At 48.2% G+C, this 16,784-nt stretch overlaps 1 protein-coding gene across 1 annotated transcript in view; it reads left to right on the top strand.

Annotated features, from left to right (window-relative positions):
• Positions 1-10,291, top strand: part of PCSK2 (proprotein convertase subtilisin/kexin type 2) — a 240,628-nt gene extending 230,337 nt beyond the window's left edge. The window contains exons 11-12 of the mRNA XM_070381797.1: positions 3,550-3,777; positions 7,382-10,291. Of these exons, the coding sequence (XP_070237898.1) occupies positions 3,550-3,777; positions 7,382-7,868 (715 nt within the window). The 3' untranslated portion in view covers positions 7,869-10,291. The remainder of the gene's footprint in view (positions 1-3,549; positions 3,778-7,381) is intronic.
• The last annotated feature ends 6,493 nt before the right edge of the window (positions 10,292-16,784 follow it).

Here is a 16,784-nt window from a genome sequence, read left to right as displayed (position 1 = left end):
GTATCAGTATGAGCATTTTGGTTCAACATTATGTCTGAGAGATTCCTCCATACTGCTGTTGAATATTACTTCCTTCCAGTCCACACATCTTAATTCCTTCTCTGGGTGATGTTTCTGAAGATCAGCTTAAGCACCTCTGCCTTCATATCTGTTCCTCAGATAAAGTTCTGATGTTCTAACATGTGGTTCTCTCCTGCCTCAGTCCCTGGCTCTCCCTCCCTGAAACTCGGGGCTCCTGACCTCCTGTACTTTTTAAAGTTTATCACCTGAGTAATGCTTGCCTTCTCCCACCTCTGGATCCTTCAAGCCTTTGGCAGATGTATGGACAGGTCCATGGAAGCAACAACTCTGGGTCCTGTCTGACGCCATCGTTGTGTTCATGCTGTCCACACATGCAGCCGAGGCTGTGAACCACCATCTCAGACCCGTGTTCTCAAACCCCGTGTACAGAAGCATCACCTGGGCACTGTCCTAAGTGTGCATCCTCAGGCCTGCAGCCTCCAGGAGGTCCGATGCCAGAGACCTGAGGTTGAGACCAGGAATCCGTGTTTGTCACAGGTTCCCACATGGTTCCAGAGCTGGTCCACGTTCTGTGAGATGCTCTCCTTGGGATAACTCTGGGACCCCATTGTTGGCTCCCTCGGCATGACAGGGAGGGAGCTCAGCTCCCCCCTTTTTAAATATTGAGCTGTCTGTCTATCTGCCCCCCAGACTATAGGCTCTGAGACCTTTCCACAGCCTGCTCATAACCAGTGCAGAGCCTGGACATGATACACACTCAATAGATGCTCATAGAATCACTTCACTGTGCAGTGCTTTTCCGTAGGTCTGTCTTACTTTTCCAACTCTTATATAAACTATTTAAAAGCGTGACCTATTCCTTGCCTATAACACTGAACACAGTGACTTCCATACTGCAGGTGGTCTGTATGTTTATTTTGTATTAGTTAATAAGTGTCACCTACAACCCTTGAGCTGCCGTAGTAGGATTAAAGCTTGAAGCAGGTTGTGAGATCCCTGTTTTACACAATGGGGCTTCCCTGGTGGCTCAGACAGTAAATAATCTGCCTGCAATGCAGGAAACCCGGGTTCGATCCCTGGGTCAGGAAGATCCCCCTGAAGAAGGGAATACCAGCCCATTCCAGTATTCTTGCCTGGAGAATTCCATGGACAGAGGAGCCTGGCAAGCTACAGCCCATGGGGTCCCAAAGAGTTGGACACAACTAAACTACTGACACTAACACACTGTCTTCTGTCAGGTCTTCCAGGTGGTGCTAGTGACAAAGAGCCCACCTGCCAATGCAGGAAACACAAGAGACGTGAGTTTGATCCCTGGGTTGGGAAGATCCCCTGGAGAAGGGCATGGCAACCCACTCCAGTATTCTTGCCTGGAGAATCCCATGGAGAGGAGCCTGGGGTCACGAAGAGTCAGACACGACTCAAGCAACTTAGCATATATGCACATCTTCTGTCAATTCAGAAGTTGCTCAGAATGTAAAAATAGGAGGGACTCAGTGTTACTTTTCAGGCATAGGCAAATGGTTGTTCAACCAGTGTCACAAATTCTGACACTGGAGTATGGGCCTTGCTCTGATTTAGTTTAGAAATGAGAACATCCTTGTTCTAACACATTCTTTCTCTCTCATGTGCCCCATGAGAGTAAATCCATGCAGAAAGGTCTAATGGGGTCCCTCAGGAAGCATATCACATTATTGTGGCAGAACCCCTTGCAAAGGTGAGAGCTACTCCACCTGCCAGCCAGCCCTCTGATTACCCTGAAGTTAGCAGTTTATCAACACATTTGGGTTATCAACACTATTTGGGTTTATCAACACTTTTGGGTTAAATGAATTCAGAATCCTGTTCCACCAAAGCACTGAGCTTTCAGCCACAATCAACATCAGGGAATTTCACGTTGTTCACCTAGTCCACGTGTCCAGGGGACCGTATGTCCAAAATAAATATGTTCTTAAATTTCTCAAATAAGCATTGACTTTCCTTGAAACTTTCTCCTTAAAACCTGAAAGTCTACATTTCAAGAGTGTATGAATCACAAGTGTCTTCTGACTCTGATTCAAAGTTTTGAACCAATGAAACCTGCCCATGATGAGATTTTATCAAATGAGTGATGTTCTTTGAATCATTTGATTCTGAGGAGAACTGTAGTACAAGGTTTTTCCAACATTGTTGACCATGACTCTTAGTGAGAAATACATTTTGCATTCCAACCCAACACATCACACACATACACACACACACACTTTCCCCAATTACAGTCACACTGTCATTCTCTTTTGTTCTCTTCCACTCATGACAGCTTCATTCATAAAGAACCTGGTTCTCAACCTCAGCTGTCTCCTGGAATGCCCCAAGAAGTGTTAACAATTTCCCAAGCCTGAGTCCCCCTCCCAGAAATTCTTATTTACTTAGTCTAAGATGTGGCTGGAGCGGTTTGGTCTTAAATGTCCCACAAATGATTTTACTGCGCAACCCAGATACACAGCCCATGCAGTCAGTCTACCTTCTGGCCCACAAACAGGTCATGGCTGACATTCTGAAAAACACAGACAGTGAGTAATAGTAGACACTAATTTCCAAAGACACTTCTGCAAGCCAACTTGTTTATTTGCTGAATGACGAGTGTGCCGAGGAGGGCCATCCTAGGCCTTGGGGAGACAGATATTGTGGCTGTTGTCTCTGCTCTTGAAGAACTGGCAGCCCATGTTCCCAAATGGAATGCTTGCAAGTAGCCAACACTCAGGTCCGAAAACAAAGCTCAGCTAGCACCCAGAAGCCCCTTGTGTCCCTTCCAAACACCACCTGTGCAAGACCCACCATTAATCTGACTTCTGACAGCACACATTCGTTGCGCCTCTTTCTCTTCTTTAAGTGACTGTAACTGTATAGTTTGTTCTCCTCTGTGTCTGACTTCTTTGGGTCGGCATTCTCTTCATCCCCGTTATTCTGAGTAGCTATAGTTCATTCTCACTGCAGTGCAGTGTTCCATGCCCAATAAATATGTCTCATTTGGCTTATTCACTTTACTGTGGATGGGCATTTGGGGGCTTCATAGTTTGGGCGTATGGACATTTCCAGTACATGTATGTCTGGTGAATATATACACACGTTTCTGTTGGCTACACACCTAGAGATGGAACTTCTGGGCCACAGCTTAAGCATGTGGGCAACATTAAAAGATAGAGTCAAACTGTTTTCCAAAGTATTTGCAATAATTTACACTCTCATCTGCAAAATACTCAGTTGTCCCTCATCTTTGTCAACAGCCTTTTTCATTTTAGCCATCCCGGTGTGTGTCTGCTTTTGCATTTGAAATATATTTAATTAGGAAAGGCAAGACTTTTAATTGATGTACAGCTATACCTATATTATAAATAATGCATGGATAATCCTCCCTTGACTTGGGGGTTCACAGATGTTCCAAAATCTTACTGGAGGTCTACGTGCTATCTTAGTCATTGTGTCCCTTTTTTCTTCTCTTCACCCCTGTCCCATGCCCTTGTCCTTGAATTCCCTGCCTCCGGTCCACAGCCTGGGTCTGACCTGGAGAGACATGCAGCATCTGACTGTGCTCACCTCCAAGCGGAACCAGCTTCACGACGAGGTCCATCAGTGGCGGAGGAATGGGGTCGGCCTGGAGTTTAATCACCTCTTTGGCTACGGAGTCCTAGACGCAGGTGCCATGGTGAAGATGGCCAAGGACTGGAAGACGGTGCCCGAGAGGTTCCACTGCGTGGGCGGCTCCGTGCAGAACCCAGAGTAAGTGGGGGCAGCAAGCTCTGCCGCTACTCGTGGAAAATACCCTAAAGACACTAGCACCGTGCTGGCGACCGTGTCAGATGCCCTCTTTCTGTCCTCCCAAGATGCACTGGGTTTGATTCGGGGACAGCCAGCTTCCAGGCAGAGCTGTAGCATTGGGCAGTTTCAGAGTATCCAGTCTCCAGAGTCCTAGGGCCTGGAACTTCCATTCCTTATTGCCAAGAGGGAGAGATTTACAAAGAGGGACTTTGCTAAGGGGAAGCCCTTCAGCATCTGTGCCTTTGTAGGCTCTGGGCCACAGCAGGTGGGGGCCGTGGGCAGTGTGACGAGAGCAGGATGTAGTCAGCTGCGTCTTGGCTTACGTTCCCAATTAGCAGAAAGGTGGTACAACCGCAGTATTGAGGAGAATGAGCACTGGGGCGCCGCTTAGTCATGGTTTGTGTTGACATCAGACCTTGTTCTCCACGATGGTCCCGGACAGGAAGACTGGGTTTCTGTTGATCCTCATGCTCTGTGCTTTTGCGGGGAGCGGGGTGGGAAATGGAGAGCGTATGCCAGGATGAATGACGGTCTCCCTCCCAGGTCCAAGTGCACTGAGCACTCTGTCCTAATTCAGATACTTTCTGGAATTTGGAGCCAGAGGCAACACTGGAAATAGGCCATCTGATGCCCTCATGTTAGTTAAGGAATCTGAGGCCCTGAAGTGTGACCATCCCAGAGACTCACAACCAGCTGGGAGCTTACCCAGTGTTAGCAGCATTATATATTTTTTTTTAATCTGGAAAAGTCTTTTATTATGTTTCAGCTGTTCAGGTTAAATTCATGTCACTATATATATAGATGTTCTTGCCTATATGGTTCTTACAGGGTTTTATACAAATTCATCAAGAATTTACCTTTCCCAAGTGATCTGTTGAGACAGTTTTATTCTCAGCAAAATACACATGTACACATATACTATGACAGCAATTTTAAACTTTAAAATATATAGAAATTTCTTAGGGGAAAAAAAAAGGGGACTTCTCTGGTCATCCAGTGGTTAGAACTTGGCGCTTCTGCTGCAGGGAACCCAGTTTTGATCCCTGGTTGGGGAATTAAGATCCCACAAGCCACCCAGTGTGCCCAAATAATAGAAAAAGAAAGTATATAGAAATGTGTTGGTTTGTGTGGTAAAATACATCTCTCAAGGCCCCACTCCTCAGAGGTTCTGATTTCTGAGATTTTAGATAAGGTCCAGAAGACTGAATTTTGTGGGTGGTCTCAGAAGCATTATTTAATGAAAGGAAACTTGAGAGCTCTTTTTTATAAAATTTATTTAATTGGAGAATATATCCTGTACAATGTTGTGTGGGTTTCTGCCATACAACAAGGCAAGTCAGTCATGAAAAGTGAAAGTGTTAGTCGCTCAGTCATGTCAGACTCTTTGAGACCCCATGGACTATAGACCGCCAGGCTCCTCTGTCCATGGGGATTCTCCAGGCAAGAATACTGGAGTGGGTTGCCATTCCCTTCACCAAGGAATCAAACCCACAGTTCCTGCACTGCAGGCAGGTTCTTTACCATCTGAGCCACCAGGGAAGCCCCAAGTCAGTCATAACTATATGTGTATATCCCCTCCCTTGAGAGCACTTTCAGCATGAACTCAGTTGGGTTTCCCGAGACAGGAGCCTAGCCTGTCCCATTTGCTGGTGTGTCCTCAGGGCCTAGAACAGCGCCTGGAATTTAGCAGTCATGGGATCAATATTTGTGGAATGAATGACTATTCAGCCAGCTTCACCTGGGCACAAGGAAGGCATCTAAACAGTGGTGATAGGCAATAGGGCGGTCAGACCAGCCAGGGAAATTTGGGGTGGGGGAGGTCAGGCCTTGTTGGAAGGGCTCTGGTCTCCTGGGTGCCCTCTGCCCCCTCACCCACCCCTTTCCACCTGAACTTGATCTCAGGTGCTGATGAGCAAGGTCTGGGGCAGATGCCATGCTGGAAGAACTCAGAGGCTGGGCAGCGAGGTTCCAGGGGCAGCACCCAGACCGGCTGGGCCTCTGGCAGAAGCAGCCCTCACTGTCAGGAATCAAGCTTCTCTGGGGCCAGCCGCAGGGCTCCATGATCCCCCGGCAGCGGCCAAGTCTATGCGGGGCTGCTCGGAAACGGGCTGGGAGCCGCTGAGTGGCGACTGTCGGGTTTATGAGTCTCCTCAGTGCTCATCTTCCCAGAGAAGCGGTCAACTCGAAAAGCAGTTTTCTAAAGAGACTTGATCAGGAGAATCCATGAAGGATGCTTGCCTAAAATAAAAGGGAAAAACCGACCTGGCTGTGAGGCACCTGCTCTGGACCATCCAAGTCAGTGAGCAGAGGCGCCTGGCCCTCCACCCCCCACCCCGACAGCGTGTTCCCCGAGCATCCTGTCTGGCTCAGCCCCCACCCTCCCCTGCCCACTCAGCTTCTTGAGCAAAGTGTTAGTTGCTCAGTGGTGTGGGACTCTTTGCAACCCAATGGACTTTGGCCCACCAGGTTCCTCTGTCCATGGGGATTCTCCAGACAAGAATGCTGGAGTGGGTTGCCATTCCCTTTTCCAAAGGATCTTTCCCACCCAGGGATTGAACCTGGGTCTCCCGCATTGCAGGCAGATTCTTTATTATCTGAACCACCAGGGAAGCCCCTGAAGGTCATGACAAACTCTGAATTTTAAGTGAATTTGGAAATCAATGTTAACACTTGACCTGAATAGCAGAAGCAGCTCAATAGAGAGTGGAGGGTATGCTCAACTGCATACCGGTCAGGTGTGGCTGTGACCAGTCACTTCTGAGCTGCAGTCACATTGTTATGCTAGTCATAGCAATCACTTTAGCAATAATTTCTCTTTATCAAAGTACTTAGTGCTGTAAAAGAAAGAGTTCTGAGCTCCCGTCTCACTCTCAGTTGCCCTGGTGGGACTTAGGTGCTGACAGTCGTTTTTGTTTTTGTTTTCTTTGAGAGATGATCTCAGGAGACACAGGTGAGGAGGAGGGGATATAGACAGGGAAAGAGAGCAACCAGTAGAGAGGACACTGAGGATGCACTGACTGGCACCTCGCTGCCCTGGGTAACTAGGCTCAACCCCACTGGGGACACTGAGTTGTCCCCACCAGCAGTGAGGAAAGCAGGCTATATTGACTCACCTCCTCCTGTCAATCATTGGTTAGGGTTTTCCCTTCCGGATCAAATCCCTGACATTTTGCCGTCAGGCCACAGGGGCCTAGGCTGCAAGAGAACCCAGCAGAGACCTGGGAGAAGTGGGAAGAGGATCAAATGCATCGGCTGCATCCTACATCCAAATAGATCAGAGACTGCAGGTGACTTTCTCAGGGTCACACAGCTGGTATAATAATTAACCCCAGAGTCCCTGCTCTCCCCACTCCCCAGAGGGGCCTTCAAAACCCTCAGGAATCCCCAGTCAGTCCAGTGATCAAGACTCCGACTTCCAGTGCAGGGGGCGTGGGTTCAATCCTTGGTGGGGGAACTAAGGTCCCACATGCCCCAGGATGCAGCCAAAATTTCTTTTAAAAACAACAAAAAATCCTGGGATAGTGTCCCCACCCCTCACTGTGTCTCCTCACCACTCTGCCCTCAGGAAGATTCCGACCACGGGCAAGCTGGTGCTGACGCTCACGACCGACGCATGCGAGGGGAAGGAAAACTTCGTCCGCTACCTGGAGCATGTCCAAGCGGTTGTCACGGTCAACGCAACCAGGAGAGGGGACCTGAACATCAATATGACATCCCCCATGGGCACCAAGTCCATCCTGCTGAGCCGGCGCCCCCGGGACGACGATGCCAAGGTGGGCTTCGACAAGTGGCCTTTCATGACCACCCATACTTGGGGGGAGGACGCCAGGGGCACCTGGATCCTGGAGCTGGGCTTCGTGGGGAGTGCACCCCAGAAGGGGGTGCTGAAGGAGTGGACGCTGATGCTGCACGGCACACAGAGTGCCCCCTACATTGACCAGGTGGTGCGGGATTACCAGTCCAAGCTGGCCATGTCCAAGAAGGAGGAGCTGGAGGAAGAGCTGGACGAGGCCGTGCAGAGAAGCCTGAAGAGCATCCTTGGCAAGGACTAGCACCTGGCCCCCCTCCCCCATCCCCGCCGCCCCCTCCAGGAACCTAGCAGTGACCCTCCCCTACACCAGCGATGCCCACGTCTAGATCTGAAGCTTCGCTCACTGTCAGTGATTCTTTTCATTCCCATGGAAGCAACCTTTTCTATTCTGTGCCCCAAATACAATGCTCCCACCCATACCTCTGTCCTGTTTGTGACTTCAAGGTCTTCATTTCTATCCTTCAGATAGGTGATATCGTGCCAACCAACCCAGGACAGCTCTCCCCCTCCATTTCTTTCATAGAAGAGAAGAGAAAGCATTTAAATAAGCCAGCCCTGGGGACTCCAAGGACGTTTTATTCACGAGCTCAAGGGAGGACCCATTATGTAAAAGGAGGAGCCAGGTTTATGAGAGGTGAGCTCTGAGTCTCTTAAAGCTCAGATGCTGTAAATCCTTTGGGGAAAGATGTGTTGACTTTTAGCAAGATTTTCCAGGGATGTAAATGAAGGTGGCGCGAATCGAAAGGCCCCTAGTTACCAGATGGGGAGGAGAGAGTCCAAAAGCATGAACGCAGGAAATCTTACCACCACGGTCAGCACTGTAGCTTGTCTGGCTCGCCAGTGTAATAGGCGTAAGAGCTCAGAGGCCTGGCTGCCTTTTCATCAGCCTCTGCTCTGAGTTATGGTAAACTCTGGGAGATGCCCCCTTCACTCTCCGTGTGCCTAGTCTTTCTCCAGCCCCAGTTTTCTGGGGCTCCTCCCATAGTTATGCCAAAAAAAAAAAAGGAAGGCAGGATGGAGACACATCTAGGAAAGAGTAGCTTAGTAGTTCTTAGCACAGGGATGTTCCTTTCTGTTGCTGCTCTGGGGCTTCTTAATCTGATGAAGGGGAGAGAAGGTGAGCATTTTCCAGAGCTTTCCACACACGATTGGAGGAAAACAGCTTCTACAGTTGATGAGTTGGGGAAATGGCCTCTGTTCTGGAAGAGGTGTGTGAAGGCAAGGGGTCAGGTTTGGAGAGGTGGGCAGCCACTTCACAGGAACCCCCATTTGTATGGAGCTCCTTCCCACTGAAGGGGGAAAAGCCAGCTCATCTCCCTGTAACTTGAGACCCGAAGGAGGCAGAAGCCCTTCGCACAGAAACCACTACAGTCAGCTACAGTTGTGGCAGCCAAGCAGTCCAGGAGGGGCTTTAACCTGCAACCCAAAGGTAACATGCCCCCTTCCCCCAGTCACCCCCAGAGACAGCATCTCATCACCAAGTAGAAAGGCTTTCCGAGAGGCTGTCACTTTGTTCTCCTACCCAAGGAATAGCTCACCAGTTCCCCCCCAACCCCCCAGAACTGATGTGTTGGTTTGATTTGATTCCCAAGAACTGATCCACCCCTTCTGGCTACATTTCTCCCTTTCCGTGGGAGTAGCCTGGAGTTCCTCATCTCTAAGTTGGCAACACAGAGCAGGAGGGCCCTTCCTTGAAGGTGGGAAAGCCTGGAAAACCCAGGTTCTTTCTCTTTTCTCCCATGTTGGCATGGATTTCTACCTTCTCTAACACCATATGATCTTCTCTATAGAATGCTTTATGATGTAATAATATTTATGATTTTTAAAAGAAATTTATTACATGTTGCAAAGGTCTTTTTAAACCAGTTTAGACTTAAAGCAAAAATAAATGGAAATCATCAAAATTTCATTTCTCATTAACAGTCTGAAAATAAACCAAAGGACATTAAGTGTGCATGTATGTTTAACTGCACACAGAAATATATATACATATGTAGACTAATACACGTGTGTATATATGTGTATATATCTTTATATACACTTGTATAACTCTATATACACACATATACCTAAAATGTGTGTATGTGTATTTACTGAAGAAACAGATACCACATTCATTTCTAAAAGCATATTCAGAGGATATCAAAATGATTCTGGCTGAAGAAAAAGGCCAGTGGAAATTCAGGTGAAATGTTCATGAATTCCCATTACTTCACCTCTGTAATTTTGCACCTTTCTGTATAAACTTTAAGTATCTTATATAGCAGCACAGATACAAAATAGTTGTCCATATTTTCACAGTTGTGGTGTAATTTATGAAATTAGAGAGTAACTTATCAGCTTCTTAATAGAAATGGCAAGTTTTGATATGAGTATACAGTACATAAAATATATATAGTGCTATTTAAAAATATTTGGTCTCTTTCATTTTTTGCATCAGTATTAACACTAAAATATGTTCAGCTAGTGAGGTTTTTATGATATCCTGATTCTAATGCAAGAGATAGTTATTTATAGTCATTTATTTTAAAAAAGAAAATAAGTGAATAATAATCACGTTAATATTGTTATTCCCTGTGACAACATTTTATAAGTAAACTTAAAAATACATGATGTAAATTAGGAGATTCAACAATAAAACATTACCTTCCAGAAATTATGTGGGATGTGATATGTATTACATAAAAACACTTCCATCCATTCTGGGAGAGAAAATTAAAAGTTGCCAGAGAAAGAGCTAGAAAGCTTGCTTTCATAAATATGCACGAAAGATTTAAAATTAGCAAATAAATCATACACAAATTATGATCTACAGCAGCATTTTTTAGACTCAGGTTATACCACATTGGCAGTTGTCATATAAATTTAGGACGTTAAAACCAGCATTTTGGAGTAGAATAGGCTAGCATAACAACAGATCATGCATATTAATGATAACAATTGTTTCCTGACTTTTTTTTTTCCAGAAATGTGTGTGTGTGTGTGTGTGTGTGTGTGTGTCTGAGTGTATTTGTAATACATTTCTTATTGGAGTCATGGCCAAAGATCTTTCAGAACACTCTTCTAGAATACATTCACCAAGGTAGACCAGTTCTACTGTAGTGAAACAGCCCCCAGATCTCAGAGGTTTCACACAACAAAGGTGTGTTTATCATTTACACAAATTTCATGGAGGATCTGGGTAACTCCCCAAGACCATTTGCCACGCAGTGGCTCAGAGATTCAGGCTGCTCCAACCTTCACCCTTAGGTTTGTCATAACAGCACGAGGCTGTGACGGTCAGTAGGCGAGAGAAAGAACCCATGAAGACTCACCCTCTTCTGCGTTCAGTACGAAGGAGACACACAAGTCATTTGACATAGTGTGCGCTCGCCAGTCCTGGTCAATGACGCTGCTACACAGGAAGCGACCGAGAGATAACAGGACAACCAGTAGAATCCTCAGTGAGCACCGGGGTCTCTACCATGGAGAGGACTTGATAATCCCTTAAAACATACTCTTACATATTGATTTACATGGCAAACTGTTCATGAAAAGTCTCTCAAACTGGCTCCACCCATGTGACCACACACTATTCTAGCAAATCTGGAGAGTTATTCATAAAAATACAAATATCTTACATTTACCATATTTGTTGTAAAAACAATTTTCAGTTTTGTCCTGTGATCCACTACTTACAAAACCCAACTAGTAAAATCTTAAAAAAGCCTGTGGCTGAAAACACATACTGAAAGGCATAAGATCCAATCTGATCTTATGACAGAATGAATGCTGCTTTTCAACACTTAGGTCCAAAGAATGATTTCCCAAAGATAAAATTTAAAAACTGATCATTCTTGGGACTACCCTGGTGATTCAGTGGTTAAGGCTTCACCTTCCAGTGCGGGGGTTGAAGGTTCGATCTCCTGGTTGGGGAGCTAAGACCCCACATGACTCAGGGCCAAAAAACCAAAACATACAACAGAAGTGACATTGTAACAGATTCAGTAAAGACTTTAAAAATAGTCACATCAAAAACTATTTTTTAAAAAACTGATAATTCTTACAGACTCACTACCATGCATCATTATTGTCGTCACTTATAAATTACGAAGAGCGGTTTTCATGAGAGCGATGCCTTCATGGATTGGCATCACCTGAGAACCACACGTTACAAAACCTTTAGGAAACGCAATCAAGCATTTCCTATTTAGAGATAAAAGTGCATTAGGAGGATTGGTGAACTCATAGCCAGGGTAAGTTTTTTGGATGCCAAGAGTCTAATTTGATAGAAATTTCTAGAACTCAGAATGCCAAGATTAGAGACACTGGCTGTAGGAGAGGACAAGGGGATTGAAAAACACTGGGAGTTTGCCGTAAACACAAGCACAGGCTGGGTCTTGGGCCAGCGAAGGTGATTTGATTGTAGCTGCCATGTGGTCTTCTGTCAAAGAAGGACAGAGTTGCGGTGGGGCGGCGGGGGCGTGGTGGGCATGCAGCACATGGGAGCTTAGGAAATGCAGAGTCATGATGGAAGCTGGGGACAGTATCTGAGTGTTCAGTGTAGGGGAACACAGAGGCCGGTATCAAGGGGGATTCTAGCCTCTGAAGAGCTGACGTCAGTTGAGGACCGGGCATGGAGAGGCCCGCCCAGGCGAGCTCCTGGAAACCCCTCCACCCCCTCCACCTGCCAACGGTGAATCCACGCCCACGCACAGCCTCCCAACACTTTATTCGGCTTCCCAAGGACACTGGCAGCGGGAGAGAGGGTGACCTGCACCTGGACGTCTAGGAAAGAGGCTCCCTCTTTGCTTTACAAATTTATCAACTCCTACTTGAGTTGGTCCGCTAGTCTCTTGGGCATTTCATTGCCAAGAGGCCCTTTCCTTGGGTTCAAGCACCTCTCTGTTGAATTTGGGTTTGAGCTTATAAGGGGCCAGGAATCAAAATCTAACCTGAAGTAAATTTCCCAAGCCAGCCTGCCAGCTTCATTTTTCTTCTAGAACTTAGAAGACACGCACTGTCAATCTGGGGATAGAATAAACAAACTGATGATGGAGAAATGCGCTCGGCCCCAGAGATGAAGACTCTAATATTCAGTCCTGGGCGGTTTGGGATGGGATGGGGTGATTAGAAATCTCAGCCCACAGGGTTTTACATGCCCAAACAGCCAAATGAGGCTGGGAATTCCTTAGTTCTAAAGTGAACTGTTACCAGTTCCCACCTGGATGGCTTCAGGCCACCCCACCTTCACCATCCCAGCATGGTGGTCTCATGTCATAGTGCCCTGAAAGATGTTCTGGTTCACCCAAGAGGACAGCCACGGGCTCCTCCAAGCTGGATGGAAGACAGAGACTGCAACTTATCTTTTTCTCTTTTGACCCTAAGTCCTGGAACTGGCCACAGGTGACAGAGAAGCTGCCACAAGCACGCTAGCATGCAGGTGAAGGTGAGTTATTGACTGAGGATGTATCTCCTGATAGAATATACATCTCCACTCAAAACCCCATTTATTTGAGTAAAACATAGGTCAGCATGGCTTCTCTGTGGCATTTATTTGCTTTCATCCAAGCACACAGGATTAGAGTCAAGCATTTGCAGTAATTGTGGTACTTAAATGATGCTCTTCATCATCAATGTGCCAAGTGCCATACAAGTTTTGAGATGACTTTACTCACCACTAACAGTCCAACTACAAGTCCAGGATATAGTACTTTAGGATAAACTTGATCATAATGGTTGCTTGGAGATTCTTTCTTATAATAAAGCTTCAAGTCAAGGAGAGACTTAAATGGAATTTTCCAACATGAAAAAGAAAAGGAAAAAACCAGCAGCAATGCCAGGTAAGCAGTATCTTCTGATGCAAGTTGGATTTTGTATGAGACCTTGTTGGTGCGTGTGCCCTACAGCAGGAATCAGCAAACCTGGTATATAAATGTAAATATTCTTGTTTTGTAAATACAGTTTTATTGGAAGCCATCACATCTATTTGCTTTTGTGTTGTCTGTGGCTGTTTTGAGGCTAACATGGCAGAGTTGAGTAGTTATTAATACAAAAGAGCCCAAACAGCCTATAATCTGGCAGAAAAAAAGTTTTCCAACCTTTACCCTGTATCTCTCTCCCTGGACAGCCCCGTAGGTCACCATACACACCAAGCATGCTCTCTCTGTTAGGGTCCTCTGGCTGCAGAGGTGCATAGGACCTCACGTGCAACAGGCAGAAAAGCCAGGGAATCAGTGCCCCAGAGCCATGCTCACCTGGAGAAGGAGGGGGAGCTGATCCACAGACACCCCAGCTTCCTCACCTCCTGTAGGGATGACTGATGATGCTCTACGTGGCCTCTTCCCTGCAAGTGGAACACAAAGCAATAGCCCGAAGTTAGTGCAGCCTGAAATACCACCAGTGATATTAACAGACAGAACTGAGTATAAGGCGCTATTTGTGTTATTTAGTTGCTAAGTCATGTCTGACTCTGCGATCCCATGGACTGTAGCCCACCAGGCTTCTCAGTCCATGGGATTTCTCAGGCAAGAATACTGGAGTGGGTAGCCTTTTCCTTCTCCAAAAGCACTATAAACAGAGCATAAAGAAGCATTATCTTCTTAATTAGAAAAGCAGAAGGGACCACTAATGCACCACATGGACAAAGCACCTGCATCGAACAAGCAGGCTTGCCGGACACCACCACCCCTGCCCAGAGGTGGAGCGTGAGCACCCCTGGCAGGATGCCCTGGAAGACCCAAGTCTCTGAGGAGACCGTAGTGAGGCCGCTTCTGCAGATGTTGGAAAGACAGAACTGGCTTCAGCTGTTGCTCAGGGAAGGAAGTGCCACGACCAGGATGAAGTAGCAAACGAGGACCACAGTCTCTCTCTTCCTGCCTTCCCTCTCCCTGACCAGGGGGATGATGGCGTATCAGGGATAAGACCGCAGCTTCACAGCCCTGGCACCCACTGGAGGATAGACAGGCTGGCTTGGAGCTAAAAGCCTGGGCTTTCTAATAGCATGCCCAGGCCCTGTGATCACCACTCTACAAACCACCGGGACCTGAGATCTTGTTTAGGGTCTGCTCTGGGGGCAATCCCACCTAACTGAAACCTCCATGAATCTCCACCTTGATACCAAGCCTCCTTCACTGGAGGTTTTCTTGGGGATCTCTGGGGTTGCAAGAACAGAAACCAACTCTGACTCATAAAGACACGGAAGCTGCATATCCAAAACAGGCAGTGTAGCACTCAGAACTGAAGGGAAGCCTAAAGAGCCAGCCTGAACCAGCCTGGAAAGGGACAGAGGCTATAGCGAGCCCCGGGACCAGAAGGCACAGTGGGAACCATGGGGACCACATCAGGACTCCCCAATCACAGGGCGGCTCCTGCATGTTCATCTTGGCTCCACTGGACTTGGATCTCCTATTCCAACAGTGGGTCTGGTTTGGGACACTTGCCCACCCACAGTGAGAGGAAGGCGGGTTCTCGTGGGTCTGATCAGGGCTGTAACTTGTGTGAAGGCGCAGCTCCTCAGGACAAGATCAGGGCTTCCCCCACCCAGCAGTGGGGAGGGAGGGGTGTTTGCTGGGCAGATACCAACCAGCCATCTCAGATTGTTCCTCCCAGAAGCTGACTCTGACACAGGAGTCGAGGTCAAGTCATTTATTTGGAAGGAATCATCTTTATGTAGGGAAGCAGGCAGTGGGACAGAAGAGGAGTCCCATTTGGACCACGGGGATGGGTGGGTCTCTCCACCCACATCTGCAGCTGACACCCACTGGAGACCATGTACAACAAGCCTCTGGGTGGTCCCAACGGAACAGCAAGAGAGCTGGGGTGTCCATGCACCTGGACATCACCATTCTAGATGAGGGCCGCTCCCGGAGCCCCAGTACTGACAGCCTGCCCCATGTGTGGACTGAGCTCACTCCTGGGGCTGCAGGAACCCCTGGCAGAGTCACACGTGCCTGCTCTGCTGCTTATGCCTGAACCAGACCAGTGAGGGCTGAGGACTAACCTGGGGGCCAGCTCCTAACTGCGGCTGAAACAACAGTAGTTACTGGTCACCGTGACTCAAATGCTTGAAAAATGGTGGGTCCTGGGAACTGGGAGGCAGTTTCTTTATGGAGGAGGTGGCTCTGGACAGTCTCGGTCCTGGGCTTGAGGCTGAGTCAAAGAGGAGACCAGCCTCCTCCTGCTCCCTGATACAGCAGTTTGGACCAATCATTCCGAGCACTGGCACTTTGGGGTCTCGGTGTTTGGCAAAGCTCCAGCGTTCTCCTGTCATCCATGTTGTTGGGGAACCTGCTTTGGGCCCCTGTGTTTATTTTTTATACAAACTTAAGTGCTTGTTTTCAGAGACCTCAGGAGAGGAAAGCCTAGGAAATGAACCCATTCTGCAGCTCTCCCGGGGAAAACAGAACCAGGTAGGAAAAGTGCAGAGGAGCAGCCAGGAAAATGAGCGAGTGGGGCGCTGGGGCAGGGGGAGCGGAATGGGGGGAGGGGGCGCGGGGCGTCGAGGGTCAGAGAGCCCGCCGAGACCCCAAGGAGCTCACCGCAGGCTTCCCTGCACTTCACACTGCAACCCTGGCTTCAAGCAAGGGGGGCTCCGTGAGACGCTGCTCATCTGGTCCCTTGGTCCCCCTGGACCTACCGCCTTCCTCCCTCCTCCGGTTTCTCCCACACTCCCCCCTTTACTTGTCTTCCTTGAACAGCCTAGTCCGTTCCTGCCCAAGAAAAGGCATGGAAGTAATAAACCCACCGGACTCATATTTCTCGGTTCTTTCACCTGCCCTGGAGTCTAAAGGTGCCCAGGGATGAAAGGTGCTTGGAGTCTAGGTGATGTGCATGGTTGATACTGCGAAACCACCTACCACGGGTGTGAGTTGGGCTTTGCTAGCCGGCACCGCCCTGGAATGGGCGGGGCCGGGGCCCTCGGGGGCGGGGCTTGAGTAGAGGGCCCGTTTCCCGGGTGACGGCCGCGCGGAAGAGGCGGGGCTAGGGCCTCCTGGCTCCCGCGGCCGCGACCTGAAACCGTGGCCTCCGACAGTCGGTCTGTAGTAGAGCAGAAGAGAGCGCCAGAGGCCAGCGGCTCTGGACCGAGCAACTCTAGTCGTGGGGACGGGCGACCGAACGGAATGAGGCTTGGGAGAGGCCGGTCCGAGGGACAGGCTGGGGGCGTGGCCTGTGAGAC

This window comes from Bos mutus, chromosome 13 (assembly GCF_027580195.1).
Source record: "Bos mutus isolate GX-2022 chromosome 13, NWIPB_WYAK_1.1, whole genome shotgun sequence".
NCBI lineage: Eukaryota > Metazoa > Chordata > Mammalia > Artiodactyla > Bovidae > Bos > Bos mutus.
The sequence above is the reverse complement of the archived record's forward strand: the minus strand, read 5'-3'. Positions and strand labels throughout refer to the sequence as shown.